The sequence below is a fragment of the Episyrphus balteatus genome, chromosome 2 (genome assembly GCF_945859705.1).
Source record: "Episyrphus balteatus chromosome 2, idEpiBalt1.1, whole genome shotgun sequence".
Taxonomy (NCBI): Eukaryota; Metazoa; Arthropoda; class Insecta; order Diptera; family Syrphidae; genus Episyrphus; species Episyrphus balteatus.
Genome location: NC_079135.1, coordinates 72,051,501 through 72,067,151, shown reverse-complemented (window position 1 = coordinate 72,067,151; position 15,651 = coordinate 72,051,501). Strand labels below are relative to the sequence as shown.

Genomic DNA, 15,651 nt, shown 5'->3' with positions numbered 1-15,651 from the left:
GTATGAATAAAAGAACTTTTGGGGTCGAACTACGGCATACGTTCGTTAACGTATGGTTGCTATGTGTCCCTATCTTTTTCTATTGAATAAATAGAGAGAGCAATAGTCAAAACGTTAACGTATGATCGTAATCGTGTGCCGTGATACGAACGACCCCTGATTTTCATGGCGTATACGCAAACTCGTTTTGGACAAAAATTTAAATATTTTGAAAACTAAACCAATTAAATATCTCTAAAAAAAGATAAATTTTATCAAAAAATCAAAAAATTCCAGCGGTTAGTTCTTTCGCCATAATCTAGTCACTAGGACCTACTTGATCATCAGACTGAACTTTAGCGAGCATTTTAAGACCTATCGAAAGGAAAATAAACCACAAAAGTGAAACAAGAAAAGCATACTCTATTTACAAAATGTTTCTTTAAAGCTGAATGCTGCCGCTTACTATTTTGTACATCCCGTTCAGACCAAATTTTAAAATTAAACTTTGAACATTCCATTTCATATAAGTCAAACAAACGTCAAACAGCTGTTAGAAGGCCTTTGTCACTTTTTTATAGATTATTTTATTTTCTGTGTTTGTTACCGTCAAAAGAGCAAAATTCGTTCATAAGATTATATTTAGCAAAATTATGCGCATTCTATTATAAATGTTTAACAATTAATATATTATATACTTTATTCTTAATCGATATTTATCAATTTATTTATTAAAATATTCGTATTCAAGTAAGTATCAACATTTTCATAAAAACCATTTCTAAACTGTTTCCTCTATACAAGCCTATAGGTTCTTCTTTGGCCACAGTTGATTGGAATCCAAGAACAAGATAATTTATAATTTTGCCAAAAATAATATACAAAATACATACATATTGCATCTTGTTTTTATTTTTTTTTTTTTTCATTGTTTATTTGATTCTTAAACACTAATATGCGTTGCGTTGTTTGATAGAAAACTAGATAGTTTATATTACCACCTACAGTTGCATTATTTTATACAACAATAATAATTGTATACCTACCTATAGGCAATATAATATATTATATCCAAAAATAGACAAATATTCTGTACTCAAAGAGGAAATAATTATAATTTTATTGATTTAATTAGACATTTTTGTTCTCATTTAAGTACTTGAGCGCGGTCGGGAAAAAAATAATGCATTTCTGCTGAGTGCAACATTCTTTAGGGTAGACAAGACATAGCATATATCTTAAGTCTTTAGCTTTCTTTCGACATGTGCCAAAATTCGTGTACATATACGCAGTTAGTATAAAACCAAACTCAAGTGGTTTGTTTGAATTGTTAAGACGATAAACTATGTAAGACAGTTAGGTAATTCGATACTTGAAATTATTACTTACGCTCTTTTTTTCGCATTGAAAAAAGTACATAACAATTTCCAAAAAAAACTATTGTTCATGGCAAAAACAGGATCTTTGAAATAACTACTTGCTTCAAAGTTTTTTTTTTTTTTTAACGAAAGAAATGCCCAAAATATTTTGCGAATCTCTAAAATTAAAATAGCGAAAATGCGATGAAAATTTTGACATAATTCTTGTAGCAATGCGGAGTGGGTAGATTCACGAACAATGCTTTCAATTAAAACGCTATTAAGTGCGATATTTATGCCTAAACTACACTGTCCATTCCAATGTGGCAGTTTTCTAGCACATTTCAGCGGAAATAAATCGATATACATAGATGGCTATGTATCATGTTACATAGCCAAGACGCACTTAAAGCAATAAACTCCTATGCCATCAACTCCAAACTAGTATGGTAATGTGTGAGGAAGCTAAACGAACTTGGCATACCACAATACTGGGTCTTTCAACATGTTGGAGTTTAAGGAAACGAATTAGCAAACTCTTATATCCAGAGCCATTTTGTGGTATTTTGTCCAATATATATAATATCAATATAATACCAATAAATATGATCAAACAAATGATAAAAAACGATGAGGCCAAAGAACTAAAATTTGGAATGCTACTCCTAAGCTCAGACAGGTAGAATTATTACTTGTGAATTACAACCAAAAAAACATACAAAATATACATCCATCTGAGCAGGGACAACCTGAAAATAATAACAGGGTTCCTCACAAACCACTGCAAACTGCGAAAAAACATCTACAACTTGGCCTTGCTGATAGTGCTACCTGAAAATTCTGCACTAATGCAACAATGAAATAGATGTCTGGGAAAACACTGGGTTGTAGTAAAAGAACTAACTATCTCTTGGAATACTCCAAATATTCAAATATCCCAAAAGTATAAAGGAGACAGTGCTGTAAACCGTAACTTGCAGCAAAATTGGGGATAAATTAATTCAATTAAATTAACGTTAGCGTCATTAGTTCCAACTTTGTGGAACAACTTGTCAAACAACATACATGATACGAGTAATCTATAGCTAAAATCATCTGACCAAAATGAACTCCGTCTTCCGGCTCTTCTGTCTTCTTAAGTGAGCTCTGCATTGCTTGACTTGTAAGGCAGTCGTTGCCTTTTTGAAGCGTATGTTCAATCCACTGCCACTCACGTTTTCGTATAATAGATTCAATAGATTCTTGACCCTTTCCAAGAAGTTCCTCGTTCGGCCAGAAAACAGAATGTTTCGGAGACATACATTTTATATTTAATATTTTGCGCGGTACAGTCTTAGCTTGCTCTTTAAGCTCAAAGTATTATTCTTCCTGATATTGGACAACATACTAAACAGCATTTGCCTTTCCCATTCGGCTTGTTCGGTTCCACCCTCCCAAGATATTGGAAGCTCTCTTCTTTCTCTACCGGTTGTTCTTTAAGAGAATCTCTCTGAGGCTGATCAGTACAGCGCAGTACATCGTTTATCACCAATAAAAACAAAATTGTTGACAGTTGGATGTGGCATTTGAACCCATCCTTTGTTATAGTTTTTTTTTAATTTTACCAAGTGCAGGCAAAACGTCAATTTGCCTCCAATTTTTGCACTTGGTCAGGTTTCGCTTTTCTGGAAACTTGACTCCAAAAACCGAGTTTCGAATTCTAAATTCGTAGTGATCTTTCTTTTAGAGACCATATAAATTCTGCCATTAGTCATATTATTGGAACTTAAAAGGAACTCTGGAAAGCTAATTCTCTCAACCGTCAAGTGACGTGCACCTATGTTAGTGAGTTATGGGCTTTTGAGTTTTGTTTTCAAATCTCCAAATGAGATAAAATCATATAGGTGTTCAACTTCTACTACGATAAAGCAATTTTAAATAATAAAATAAAAACATGTTTTACAATACTTGGAAATTCGGTTATATACGGGGGTATATTTTATTTTCACAGGTGTTTTTTTAACATTTGAATACTACGTTCATCTGGATAAGAACTTTTTGTGCGAAACATCATACCTTTCCAGTTCGTTGCGACTTCAAACATGCCCGTTAAAGATGACATAGTACCTCCGCCACCAGCTAATTCCAAACAAACGGGAGTTACCAAAACATTGCTGTACAATGGATCGAAATTTCAGGGATTCCAAAAATCACAAGGAAATTCTTACGATGTAGAGGTTGTCTTGCAGGTATGTAATTGAATTGGCAAAGAATTTCAATATTTCTGATCCATTATAGCAAATTGTTTGTAATAATTTTTTTTTTTTTTTCTTTTATAGCATGTTGATATGGAGAATTCATTTTTATGCGGCTATCTTAAGATTAACGGGCTAACGTTTGAATTTCCAACATTGACAACATTTTTTGATGGAGAAATAATCTCGAAAAAATATCCATTTTTGACAAGAAAGTGGGAAGCTAATGCTGATGTTGATAGAGGTCATTGGGTAAGTTAATAATTTTTGCTATTAAAGAATGCAAAATATTTAATAAATAAACACGAACAGGGTAAATTCAACGCTTTTGCTGACTACAAAGATATATTTTATTCAGACAATTTTGATTACGAGACATTGGAGAAGAGTGATTATGTTTTTATGCGATGGAAGGAACACTTTTTGGTAAGTCATTATTTTTATGTAATATTATTGATATTGGGACATTTTAAGATGAAGGTGTAACTCCTTAAAGGATTTTTAGTTAGATTCCTAGAGATTCTTGAAAGAGTCCAAGGGTGTTTTTTTTATATATATAATCTGGTTCCAGAGCTTAGCAGCATAAAATCGTAATCGTTCATTCCATAAATTTGTTTTTCATTCATTGATTCATTGAAACTACCTACAGAAACCAGTCCTCATACCTCTTGTTCGACTGTTGTAGGCCATAAGCTTCTCAGTCTTCAAGTTTCGTTGGATTGCTTGGATTGGTATGCAATCGTTGCATTTTCGAAACGTGTGTTCAAATCCACTACCATTGACGTCTTCATACATATATTAGATTTATGTTCTCCTAAAAAGTTCTTCGATAGACTTACAACATCGATTGTACCAGGAAAACCAAAATTTGTTGTTGATGTAATTTTCCAAGTGCTGCATTACAGATTCTACATTGAAGCGGTACAGCCAGAAGCTTCGTCTTTAAGGCTCAGAGAGTTATTCCTCCAAATATTAGACAACATCCCGAACGGTCCTATGTCCCTTCCAAATAATACTGTTGACCATGTAAAGCCTGGTCCCGCATTCGTTACATAAGAGACCACCCAAGATATGAGATACTCTGTACTTTCTCCACCAGCTTTTGTGAAATATTTATTTGAAAGAGTGACTTGGTTCTGATCACATGGTTTTCCCGTATTGAGCTTCAGCCCTACGATTTTTGCTTCTCTTTCCACCCTTGATGTAATTTGATCGAACTTCATGAGTTCATGAGGGAGGAAGCATACGCTTTCCGCGTAATCTTAATATTTTAGATTACATATGAGAACCCATTGAATTCCTCCGCTTCTTTTCGAGGCTGGAGGCAGTACATCGTTTATCAGAGATAAAAATAAAATTGGTGATCATATAACAGCCCTTTGCAAACTCCTCTTTGATCTTAAAATTTGTTTGACAATCTTTCTTCAGGACTTGGAACCATAACTTTATACAGGGTGTCCCAAAAGTAATGGATCAAACGAAGTATGCTGATAGGCCAACTTTAGGGCTCTCAGAATTTGGTAACTTGTTCATCCCAAATCCTTACGTTTTTTGATTTAATGCAGTTTTTGTGAAATTTGGATAAATCCCGACTTTGCAACAGTATTTTGCTTCCTCCGCTCATAATTAATTTTTGTTTTTTACAATTCTTTCACTAAAACATTGCCTAATAATAAGAAATAATTAATTAATCAAAATATTTTTTATTTCATTCGCCATTTTGCTGCAAATTAATTAACAGTTCCATGTTTTATAAAAACTCAATTTCTTACTTTTATTTCAGAGCAACACCCTGAAAAAAATTTGTATGGTGTGACCCTGGTTTATTATTTTGAAAACTTGCCGTGTTATTGCAGTTTTCAAAAATGTATAAAAGTTTCCAAAGTTGAAGTTAGAACTAAAGATATTACAATTTAAAAGCAACAAAACAAGGTCTGTCAGAGAAAAATAACAATGAAAAATATACAAATTTTCTCGACTGTTGTTTGTTTATTTCTTTTTGAATAAAAGCCTCGATTTTTGTTTGTTATTTTGCTCTGAAAACCTCTGTTTTTTTTGCATTCAAATTGTAATATCTTGCGTTCTAATTTCATCTTTGGAAACTTTTATACATTTTTGAAATCTGCAATAACACGGCAAGTTTTCAAAATAATAAACCAGGGTCACACCATAAAAAATTTGTTCAGAGTGTTGCTCTGAAATAAAAGTAAGAAATTGAGTTTTTATAAAACATGGAACTGTTAATTAATTTGCAGCAAAATGGCGAATGAAATAAAAAATATTTTGATTAATTAATTATTATTTCTTATTATTAGGCAATGTTTTAGTGAAAGAATTGTAAAAAACAAAAATCAATTATGAGCGGAGGAAGCAAAATACTGTTGCAAAGTCGGGATTTATCCAAATTTAAAAAAAAATGCATTAAATCAAAAACCGAAAGGATTTGGGAAGAACAAGTTACCAAATTCTGAGAGCCCTAAAGTTGGCATATCAACATACTTCGTTTGATCCATTACTTTTGGGACACCCTGTATAAATAAAGAGCTATATTAGGTTCCTTGAACTTAAGTTTAACACTTTTACCACTTTTGAGAAAATTTTGATGTTTTGATTCCAAAAGTATCCCAAAACGATCCTTTGTTGCGAGTAAGAGTCAATCGTCCGCAGTTTAATAAACAATTTCAATCGATAATAAATTATAAGCATTAACTTATGAAAAATATTTCATTTAATCTTAACTAACATCAATATTTTATTTAATTTTTTGTCTACAGAATCATTATAAATTTCTTTTCTTTCTCAGGTACCGGACCATACTATTAAGGACATAAACGGTGCATCGTTTGCCGGATTTTATTATATATGCTTTACAAAATCTAAAGGAAAAATGGAAGGCTATTATTATCATAAGTCATCAGAGCTATATCAATCCATCGAATTAAATCACGTGCCCGAAAGTTGTATTGAAATTTACGAGTTTAGATAAATTTCAAATTCAATATTAAATTAACATAGCGTTGTAGCTTAAATTTATTGGTTAAAATTTAGTCATTTAAAATGGGCGACGACGACGTTGAGATTATAAATAAAAAGCAAATATTATATACCCAAAAAAAGCAATTTGCAATGTTACACTTAGCGAGCAAGATATGCTCGTCGCCAATTTATTGTTTTACTTGTAAATAGGATACCAAACAAATTATAATAAAAAATACATATTTTTCATCATAAGTGAGTTTTAATAATTTATTACATTAGATAATACGTCGGTATGCTGCAAAAAGTGATCAAGTCCATTTTTAAATTTCTAGTACACAAGTCCACTTGAAATATCACAAAAAACACCAGATTAAACACTACAATTTTGTCATTGTAATGATAAGGGGATAAACACACATTGGAGCTATCGTGAATAAAATTTGTCCCTGCATCCTGAAATGTTTTCCTTGTTTTTAACATGAGAACGTAAATGGTCATGAAAACTTTCTCTCGGTACCGGCAATACCAAATCAAGCCAAGCGAAAAAAATTACAGTAGACGACGTTTTGTAGTATGTGGTGTACTAGCCTCTAGTCTCTGAAACTCGCTTGGTCTGGTTCACATCTCAAGTGTGATGGAAAAAGTTTTTTTTTTGTAATAAAATGGATAATCACAAGTCTTAGCACCAAAAATAAATGGAATAATGGATTCTGATGATTGCATTGACATTGAAATGACTCTTGCCATAAAACTTGGTGTTAGCTTGGTGTCGAAAGCGAAAACAAATTTTGCAGAAAAATCTCTATTACTTTTTTTTTGTTAGCCGTGGTGAAGACCATATTGATTTGTATGTTTTTTTTTGAGTAATTGTTGATAAAGTAAACAAAAACAAATGCTTCCTATTCGATCTTAAATTTTTAAAAATTAAATGTCCAAAATTTACAATTATGGAACTGACGAAAACAGTAGCCTAACTGCTAGTATGAAAATATACGAAATTTGCGAATTATTTATTTAAAAGCACTTTCCGTAAAATGATCGTAAGCGTAAAAAAAAATCGTTAATCATGGTCAACATTTAACTGTATTTTTTTTTAAATATTTACTATTATGAATTATCAAAATTGTTCGATAGTACACCCATAGCGAAATAGCCACATTTTTTCGAAAGTGGATTTTTGATGTTGAACTATGCTATGAGTTTTGGTTTCGCTGCCTTTTTGTTATAGCCATAGTAAGACTATGGCTATAACAAAAAGACAAAAACTGAACTTTGTGACCTAAACAATACTCTTTGTATTTATTTTGTGTTTGGAACACCCGAACAAAGGGTGTTATTGTTTCTCGGATTTTGTTGCTTCTAATTCGATCAAGCTTTTATACTCCTGCGGCTTTGAGAAGCATCTTCATCTCAGCTACTGTCAATTATCTCTCAAACGTAGCATCGGTCACCTGATATACAGGTGATATTTTGCGTTTAATGTTAAAAAATATCTCAGATGGTGCGTTGAACCAGCCATTCTCTTCAAGTTTTAGTTAACGCTACAAAACTTGTTTTCCTTTCAGCGGTTCATGTCGAGTTCGGTTTGGGTGGGGTTGTCGCTTTCTTTTCCTACTACTACAATACTACAGTACAATATACAAAAACAAAGAATTAAAGATGACTTTACAGTCAACTCTCTATGGTCGAAACCCACAGGCGCATCACTAATGTGAGTTAAGATCCCCTTGACGTCGAGCTGGTAATAGCGCCGTAAAAAGGAAGAAGAGAAATAAGATAAAGAAAATCAAAACTTACCAAATATGTATTAGCAATTAATTTTCGCATCGCTATTTAATCTTTTGTTAAATTGATATGATCTTTTTTTAACACTGATTTTAAAGTTATATATACAAACTATTTAAAAATCACAATGCAAGGTTTAGAAAAGGTCAAATTTATTACTTTCTTTTATATTTATTCGAAAAAAAAAACTTTTCTACGTGTTCTTAAATAGCATATCGAATGTCTAAACAAAAAAAAAAACAAACAACGGAATATCACACAATCGATTTAAGATGTGAATTGAAATGCTTTTTAATTTAATTTCTTTGATGAATTTGATGAATAGACTTACAGCTCATCGTGACCAACGAGCTTGACAATATAGTTATTCAAGTCTTCCAGGGACCGACCGCCCTCGTATTCACTCAATTTATCACCATTTTTATAAGCAAACAAAGTAGGATAGCCCTCTACTTGTTGCTCTTGGCAGAGTTCCTTATTTTCCGACTGAGTACAATCGACCTTGGCAATTTTAATTCCAAGATTTTTAGAATGAGTCTTTGCTGCCAATTGATCCCAAACTGGGCTCAATTTCTGACAATGACCACACCATGGTGCATAGAATTTAACGAATGTTATTCCATTTTTCACTGTATTTTCAAAGGCTTCACCACTAAGTTGGACAACACCAGTAGGATCTTCATCCTTTTCATCAGCGCCAGAATCATCAACCTCGTTCTTTTTGGCTGAACCTCCGAGCATTTTCTTTACATATGCCTGAAAATCTCCTAAGCTTCTTGAGCCTGAATATTTTTCAATTTTCTTTCCATCTTCGATCCAAAGCAATATTGGATAGCTCTTAACTTCAAAGTCTTGACAGATTGGACGATAAAGGGTACAATCGATTTTGGCAATTGAAACAGAGGTCTCATCTTTAAGCGAGTTTGCAAGTTCATCCCAAACTGGAGCCAATCGCTAAAGGGAAAAAAGAATTCATTGAAACAATTTATAAAAGAAGAGTCTAGTTCGGTTTTCATACTTGACAATGACTACACCATGGTGCGTAGAATTTAACAAAATGATTACCGCTAGAAACATGACTAGCGAAATTATTTTCGGTGAGCTCAACCAACTTCTTTGCTGAAGGAGCATCTTGTTCAATTTCATTCTCGCTGTCATCTTCAGTTGGGATTTCGTTTTCCTAAGTTTAGATTCAAAAAATAAGTATTTGGTTTTATTTGTTTGTGTGTGTGTGTTACTTACAGAGCCAAGTTGTTGCTGAATAAATTCTGTCATAGCTGGCATGTCACGACTACCCTTGAATTTGACTGATTCTGTTTCGCCTAGTTTAAAGAACCTTAGTGTTGGATAACCTAAAATTTAATATAAAGATATTCAATTTACATGAAGATATTTTAAATATAAGAGTGGTCAAACCTGTGACTTCATTTTGAGCACACAACTTTTGGTGTTCAGTACAATCAACCTTGGCAATTATAACTTTCGCATCTTCTTTAACGTTCATCATCTCAGCCAATTGTTCCCATAGTGGATGGAGACGTTTGCAGTGGCCGCACCTTGAAGTTAAAATATGTATATATTGTAAATAAATTATTACATTATATAAAGTTGTTTGAAAAAAAAAAATCGAATTGAGAATAGAAAAGGTGTAAATAATGTTTGAAATACGTCATGGATTGAACTCCGATTTTCAAAGAAGCATAAATAAACGCACAATACCAATGGCATATCGACGTTCTAGATGTACTATATAAGGAAGAACTTACAAGGATTGGATTTTTGAGTAGCAGGAAGTTGATGGCGATTTTAAAAAAAGACATTTCCAATTTTACTTGTGTCAACAAAGAAAATCAGGAAAATTGTCGAAAGTGAAATCCGAGAAACCATTAATATCCCAAACAATAATAATATTGGTTAGCTAACAAAAAAATTGATGGTCAGACAGTTATAGTGAATGGCAAAAACAAAAGAAAAATGATAACGGATGTGGAAAACATGAAATTTTATCAAGACTTTGCAACTAAAAATTATCACGTTTACAACAGCAAACTTTAAACATTAACTGAAGTAGTTAAAAATTATTATCCGCCAAGTTCCAGGTATTATTATTTTCGAATTCAAACTCATGTAGCTTAAATTGAATCACCCTATACCTTGTCAGATAGCGTGAAGGTATATTTTTTTATGGGTTATCTTTATTTGTAAATTAATAACTTTTATCTTTGAATAAACAATTCACATAAAAATAAATTTTAAACAACGTATATATTTAAGCAAAATAATTGCAGTAAACAACATTTATCTAAGGTGAATTAACCTAGGTAGAAAAATTGTCCTTGACCGTTGCAAATAGTCTTTAAATAAATTTAAAGATTGTTATCGGCCATGTTTGCATGTATATTTAATGAATTAGCAATAAAGGATTATGGCTAAAATTTGGAATCTAACTCAATTTCGTGTGTAAAGGTTTAAATAGCAAGAATGCTAAAAAAAATTATATTGACCCTTAAAATTCTATATAGTACAGTCAAATGATAAGAAAATTCAGGGGAACATTATAAAAATTATTAAAAGAATTTTCTTTACATTTTATAATCTCGTGATATCTTAGGTTAAAAACTAAAAATTCGGGTAAAAATGTGCTACAATAAAGCATTTTCTGCAAATTTGACATCACTTAGCGTTGAAAAAATTGCAATACCTAAAGTAAAAAAGTTGTTTTCGAGCTAAAAATGAAAAAAAATACAACAAAAAAAAAATCCTTTGGTTTAAAAGGATGACGCTCCGACTGTTTTTATCATTTTTTTTTTCTTTCAAATTTTGCATCAACTGAATACTTTTATTAACGGAGCTATGGACAAAACTGCATTTTTTGGTTTTAAGCGACTATCTAGTAGTAGTAGTCAGATTAATATATATCGGTTATCACAAAGCCAATGCGAGTATACTCTATTAATATCTGACGCGCTCGAGTTTTTCAATGTGACAGTTTTTTTACATTTTTTTAGTGTTTATAAGCTCTTTTTCCTACTTAAATGGAAAACTTCCATATACTTTTTTTCGTTTTAGAACCTAATCTTCGCATTCCAAAAGATCACCATGACGCTCGAGTAACTGCAAATTTAGCATCTCGGGGTCCCCTACTATAGGTTGTACAGCAAAATTGAACAATGCAATGTGTCCTTTAATAAATTTTCTATCACCTTTATGCATTTTAAAATAAAAGTGACCTCTCTATAGCCAATGAGAGCCATATAGAGCTTTTCGCTTAGGATTCCCCCCAGTGCGTTATCTGTGGAATTCAAGACAGGAAATTAAAAAAGAAGATCGTGACACTTTAAGCTTTATGGCAAGAAGTCCTCCGTACATGAATATAGGATCTTCTAGCCTCAAAACCGAATTCCGTCCGTAATTTTGGAATCAATACTTTACTAAGCTCCTTTTTGTTTTGGTTCTGCTTAATGGTGTGTTCAACAATACAAAGAGGAATTAATTCTCTCCCTGAGATAACACAACAAACCATCAACCACCAATAAGCAGAGTATGTTTTTTTAAAAAGTCAAACTTCCGCAATCCATGACGGGGTTTTCTGTTATCTCAGGTAGAGGATGATGAAGAAGATACAACAACGAATTGTAAAGGTTGTACAAGAATACTAATCTTTAGTAATCATAAGAGTAAAGGTGCTGCGTCTGAGATGGCTAGGACATGTGAAGCACATTGACAACATTGACCCGAGGTGCGTTCTTTTTCTAACAATAGTTAACTATTGTTAACTATCGTTAACTTTTGTCGTTCCTAAACTACAAAATAGTTACGATTTGTAACTATTTGACAGATGAACATCGTTCCTAAACTCGTTTTGAAGTGTCAAATAGTTACAAATCGTAACTATTTCCAACTCACCTCCATGATGTGAGTTGAACCCTCATGAGATTGTTGATGTGTCAAAGTGTATGTTTTGTTCACAAAACAAACTCAAAGATTTTTTTTCTTTTGGAGTAAGCGGAAAAAAATGAAAATAAAAACAGAGTTTTGTAATTTTTTGATGAAAGATAATTTATTTTGAATAAAAAACAAAATTTTTTGTTATAATAATGGAAATAAAAGTATTCTCAAAAGAAATTTAGCTGGTGGTTTGACAGTCTAACAATCTCTAACAATAAATCGTTCCTAAATGATTTGTAAAAATTCCAACGATTTCTAACAATGACACTTCAACAATAATTTTTGACATACCAACGATCGTTGACTATTGTTAGAAAAAGAACGCACCTCCGGCCGGAAATTTTTCGGAATTTTTGGAATCATTCAATAAAATTGTCATGCGAAACTGACAGCTGGCTAAGTATAGAGCTGGCTTATGTAAGCAAGTAACTAATGTCGAATTCCTTTGAACAAAAAAAAAATCGAATTAAAATCGATCTCATTGCGATTTACGTGTCGTCAAAAATGTTTCGAGCATGTTTGACAGAACAAAAAATCGATTTTAATTATGGCGTTTTCGATTGGCCGTCCAGAATCGTCCGGAAGCGTTCAGAAGTCTTCTGAAAGTGTTTTATTCGCACGAAAATGACAGCTAGAACGCTTCTCAGAAGAGAAATTCTCTTCTTGATTTAAATTCAGAATCCACTCAAGAAGCACTAATACATGGATATTTAAAAGTAAAAACAATCACTCAATCAGTTTTTTTTTTGTTTTTAATTCAAAATTTTATAAATTGTTTTGTGAAATTAGTTTTTTAATTTATTTACAAACAAATAGACGCATTTTATACTTATTTAAAATATTTTTTAGACCAACTATCCCATTAATTTGTTGAATAGTACCATTTTTGAAAATTATTTTATAATATTTCGTTTGAAAGAAAAAAAATTTATTTATATTTGACATTTGAAATTTTACAGAAAAACTAACACAATCACAAAAACACAGAATTGAGTAGAAGCGATTTGACCTGTTCCATTCGATTTCAGAATGAGGTAATCCTTGAGTGAAACCAATCGAAAACGACATTAGATTTTGTTTTTAAGAAATTCGACATAAATCTAAGATTTCGAAAATATTTTTCTAGATTTCTTTAAAGAAAATTATTTCAAATAAATTTGAACGTTTTTGCTGTTACACTTGTTATAAAAAGTGTCTTATAATATTTCGGCGTTAACATTAACCCTTTACCGCACAGTTGCTCATACATATATGAGCCAAACCATAAAAAGCATTAATATATTTAAGAGTTCTAAAACAAAATCTGGTTTTGTTTATACTTTTCGAATCAAGTAATATGGCTCCTAAATATCATTATAAAACGCCATCTATAATGATTTGGGAGAACAGAAAAATGATCGTTTGAACTCGTTTGAAATGTAGGGTTACTGTTCGAGATCGTTTTTTTTTTCGAGTAAGTACTCAATGTTCGTAAACAATACTCGACTCGTTTGGTTCTCTGGTGTGGACCCAGCTAAGAGTTTATGTTCAACATAAATTATTTAACTTACGTTTCAGCAAATGGCCCTGAGTAATTCGAGGCATTTAGTTCAATATAAGGAGTATGTATCACCTGACTGGTATTAAAATGAGAAGCCATTTTACAGTTAACAGCCAATTAGAACTTTTATAAAATCTGAGCTTTAAGGTATAACTACATTGGCTCAAAAAGTGAAAAAGTACAAAAGTGAAAATTTTCAAATGCATTTTTGTGTAGTTTTTCGGGCTGGAAAATTAAAACTAATGATGCAGAAAGTTTATTTTTTGGTCTAAAAAACAATTTGTATACTCTTTTTTACAAAACAATTGCGCTAGCCAGAAAAAAAATATTTTCACTTAAATACTTTTCAAAAAGTGGTGTATGTAGTTAAGCCTTTAACCTCGATTTTATGTGTTGATTTTGATGATTTGCACATTTTTGCGGCCAAGTAGCAAACGTTTGCTACTTTTTATATTTCGTTTGCTTTTAACTAAGTCTGGAGTCTTAATTATTACCTAGTTCTTTAATTTAAAGATAGTAGGTACTCGTAAAATTTAGGTCAACAACCATAAAAACAAAACATAACTTAGGATGACATCATTTAAGAAATTTACAATACAAGATTGTTCTACAATTTCCTGATAAGCATATTCTTTGTAGGCGACTTAATTTTCTTTATGGTATTGTTGTCGGTTAAGTTTTTTTTAGGTCGCGACTTCCGATATTATAAAAAATGAAGATGCTACCAAATAAGGGATTTTTCTATCAAATATAGTAACATCTATTTATTTGAATTTGTACCTATTAAAAAAGAATTCTGGTGAAAGTCTTAACTTACAACTAGAATGGGCTTAATCCTTTGTGGCTTCAAGTTCTTCACCTATCTCTAATATTATTCAACTTACTTACTTGAATTATACTTATTTTTAAGTTCTCAATAAAAACACTTAAAAGAACTAAATTTGTGGTCGTTATCTTAAAGTTAGATTACGGAACTAACTTTTCTGTACTAAAAAAAATAATAAAAATGAACTTCTTATCTTATTGAAGTTTTTGCTGTGCCTGTGGCTCTTCGCCGGTATAGACACGTCATAACATAAAATAGTCCGTAAAAATAAGATTTTAATATATAATTCAGCTAAAAATTAATTAATACTTACCAAGGAGCAAAAAACATGATGAAATGATTGTTTTCCTTGATTGCATTGTCGAATGTCTCGGGGGAAAGTGCTATTGCGAAATTTTCTTCAGAATCGGCAAAAACTATTGCAGGACACAAAAGTGCCAACAGTAAACTAATTTTTACAATCATCTTAACAATTTATGTTTGAATAGAAATCTTAATCTATTCTATATAATTATATTTATCTAAACTACAAAGAAATTAACAATTTCAGAGAACAAGAACGAGAACGATTCGACCGGCAAAATTGAAATTGTTAAAATGAATGAGAATGAATAAGTTATTTTTGGAGAGTAATCAATCATTCATGAGGGATTTTTTTTTTTTAATCGTAGAACTGCAAAAAGAAAAGAAAAAACACAAGGTTTGTCTCTTTTTGTTGAACAGAAGTAAAGGGAGTTAAGGAAGAGGATGGCTAAAATTTTTCTTTGTTTGTGTATGTTGTATGTATTTTAATTTTAAGATTCGTTATACAGCTTTCCTGTTCTGGCTCATCAGGTTATTGCTGAATTGAGATAAATTTTCCATTTCACCAAAATATTTGAAGAGAGAAAAGGAAAGCACGATCGTGTGTGAGCAAATGTGTTTTAAGTAGTAGAATATTAGGGACTGAACACACTTAAGAAAAAATTCTAATCGAGTTTTACGTAATTTTATGAAAATAAA

The 15,651-nt window shown here is 31.6% G+C and overlaps 2 protein-coding genes across 2 annotated transcripts; one reads left to right on the top strand and one right to left on the bottom strand.

Annotated features, from left to right (window-relative positions):
• Positions 1–559: 559 nt before the first annotated feature.
• On the top strand, positions 560–6,802 carry LOC129910879 (glucose-induced degradation protein 4 homolog). The gene is made up of 5 exons (XM_055988467.1): positions 560–729; positions 3,328–3,565; positions 3,656–3,823; positions 3,884–3,997; positions 6,375–6,802. The coding sequence occupies exons 2-5, from the start codon at positions 3,419–3,421 to the stop codon at positions 6,555–6,557; spliced, it is 612 nt and encodes a 203-aa protein (XP_055844442.1). The 5' UTR covers positions 560–729; positions 3,328–3,418; the 3' UTR covers positions 6,558–6,802.
• Positions 6,803–8,465: 1,663 nt separating this feature from the next.
• Positions 8,466–15,285, bottom strand: LOC129910867 (thioredoxin domain-containing protein 5 homolog). The gene is made up of 5 exons (XM_055988455.1): positions 14,963–15,285; positions 9,752–9,891; positions 9,578–9,687; positions 9,354–9,515; positions 8,466–9,289 (listed from the first exon to the last, which is right to left on the bottom strand). Exons 1-5 carry the CDS (start codon positions 15,112–15,114, stop codon positions 8,663–8,665), a joined length of 1,191 nt encoding a protein of 396 aa, XP_055844430.1. The 5' UTR covers positions 15,115–15,285; the 3' UTR covers positions 8,466–8,662.
• Positions 15,286–15,651: the final 366 nt, after the last annotated feature.

Bases quoted from the DNA above. Each gene is read 5' to 3' on its own strand.
- LOC129910879 (XM_055988467.1), top strand. From the start codon at position 3,419: ATGCCCGTTAAAGATGACATAGTACCTCCGCCACCAGCTAATTCCAAA. The intron at 3,566-3,655 runs GTATGTAATTGA...TTTCTTTTATAG, and splicing joins ATGTAGAGGTTGTCTTGCAG to CATGTTGATATGGAGAATTC. The intron at 3,824-3,883 runs GTAAGTTAATAA...AAACACGAACAG, and splicing joins ATGTTGATAGAGGTCATTGG to GGTAAATTCAACGCTTTTGC.
- LOC129910867 (XM_055988455.1), bottom strand. From the start codon at position 15,114: ATGATTGTAAAAATTAGTTTACTGTTGGCACTTTTGTGTCCTGCAATA. The intron at 9,892-14,962 runs GTAAGTATTAAT...TTTAACTTCAAG, and splicing joins ATCATGTTTTTTGCTCCTTG to GTGCGGCCACTGCAAACGTC. The intron at 9,290-9,353 runs GTATGAAAACCG...TTTTCCCTTTAG, and splicing joins CATGGTGTAGTCATTGTCAA to CGATTGGCTCCAGTTTGGGA.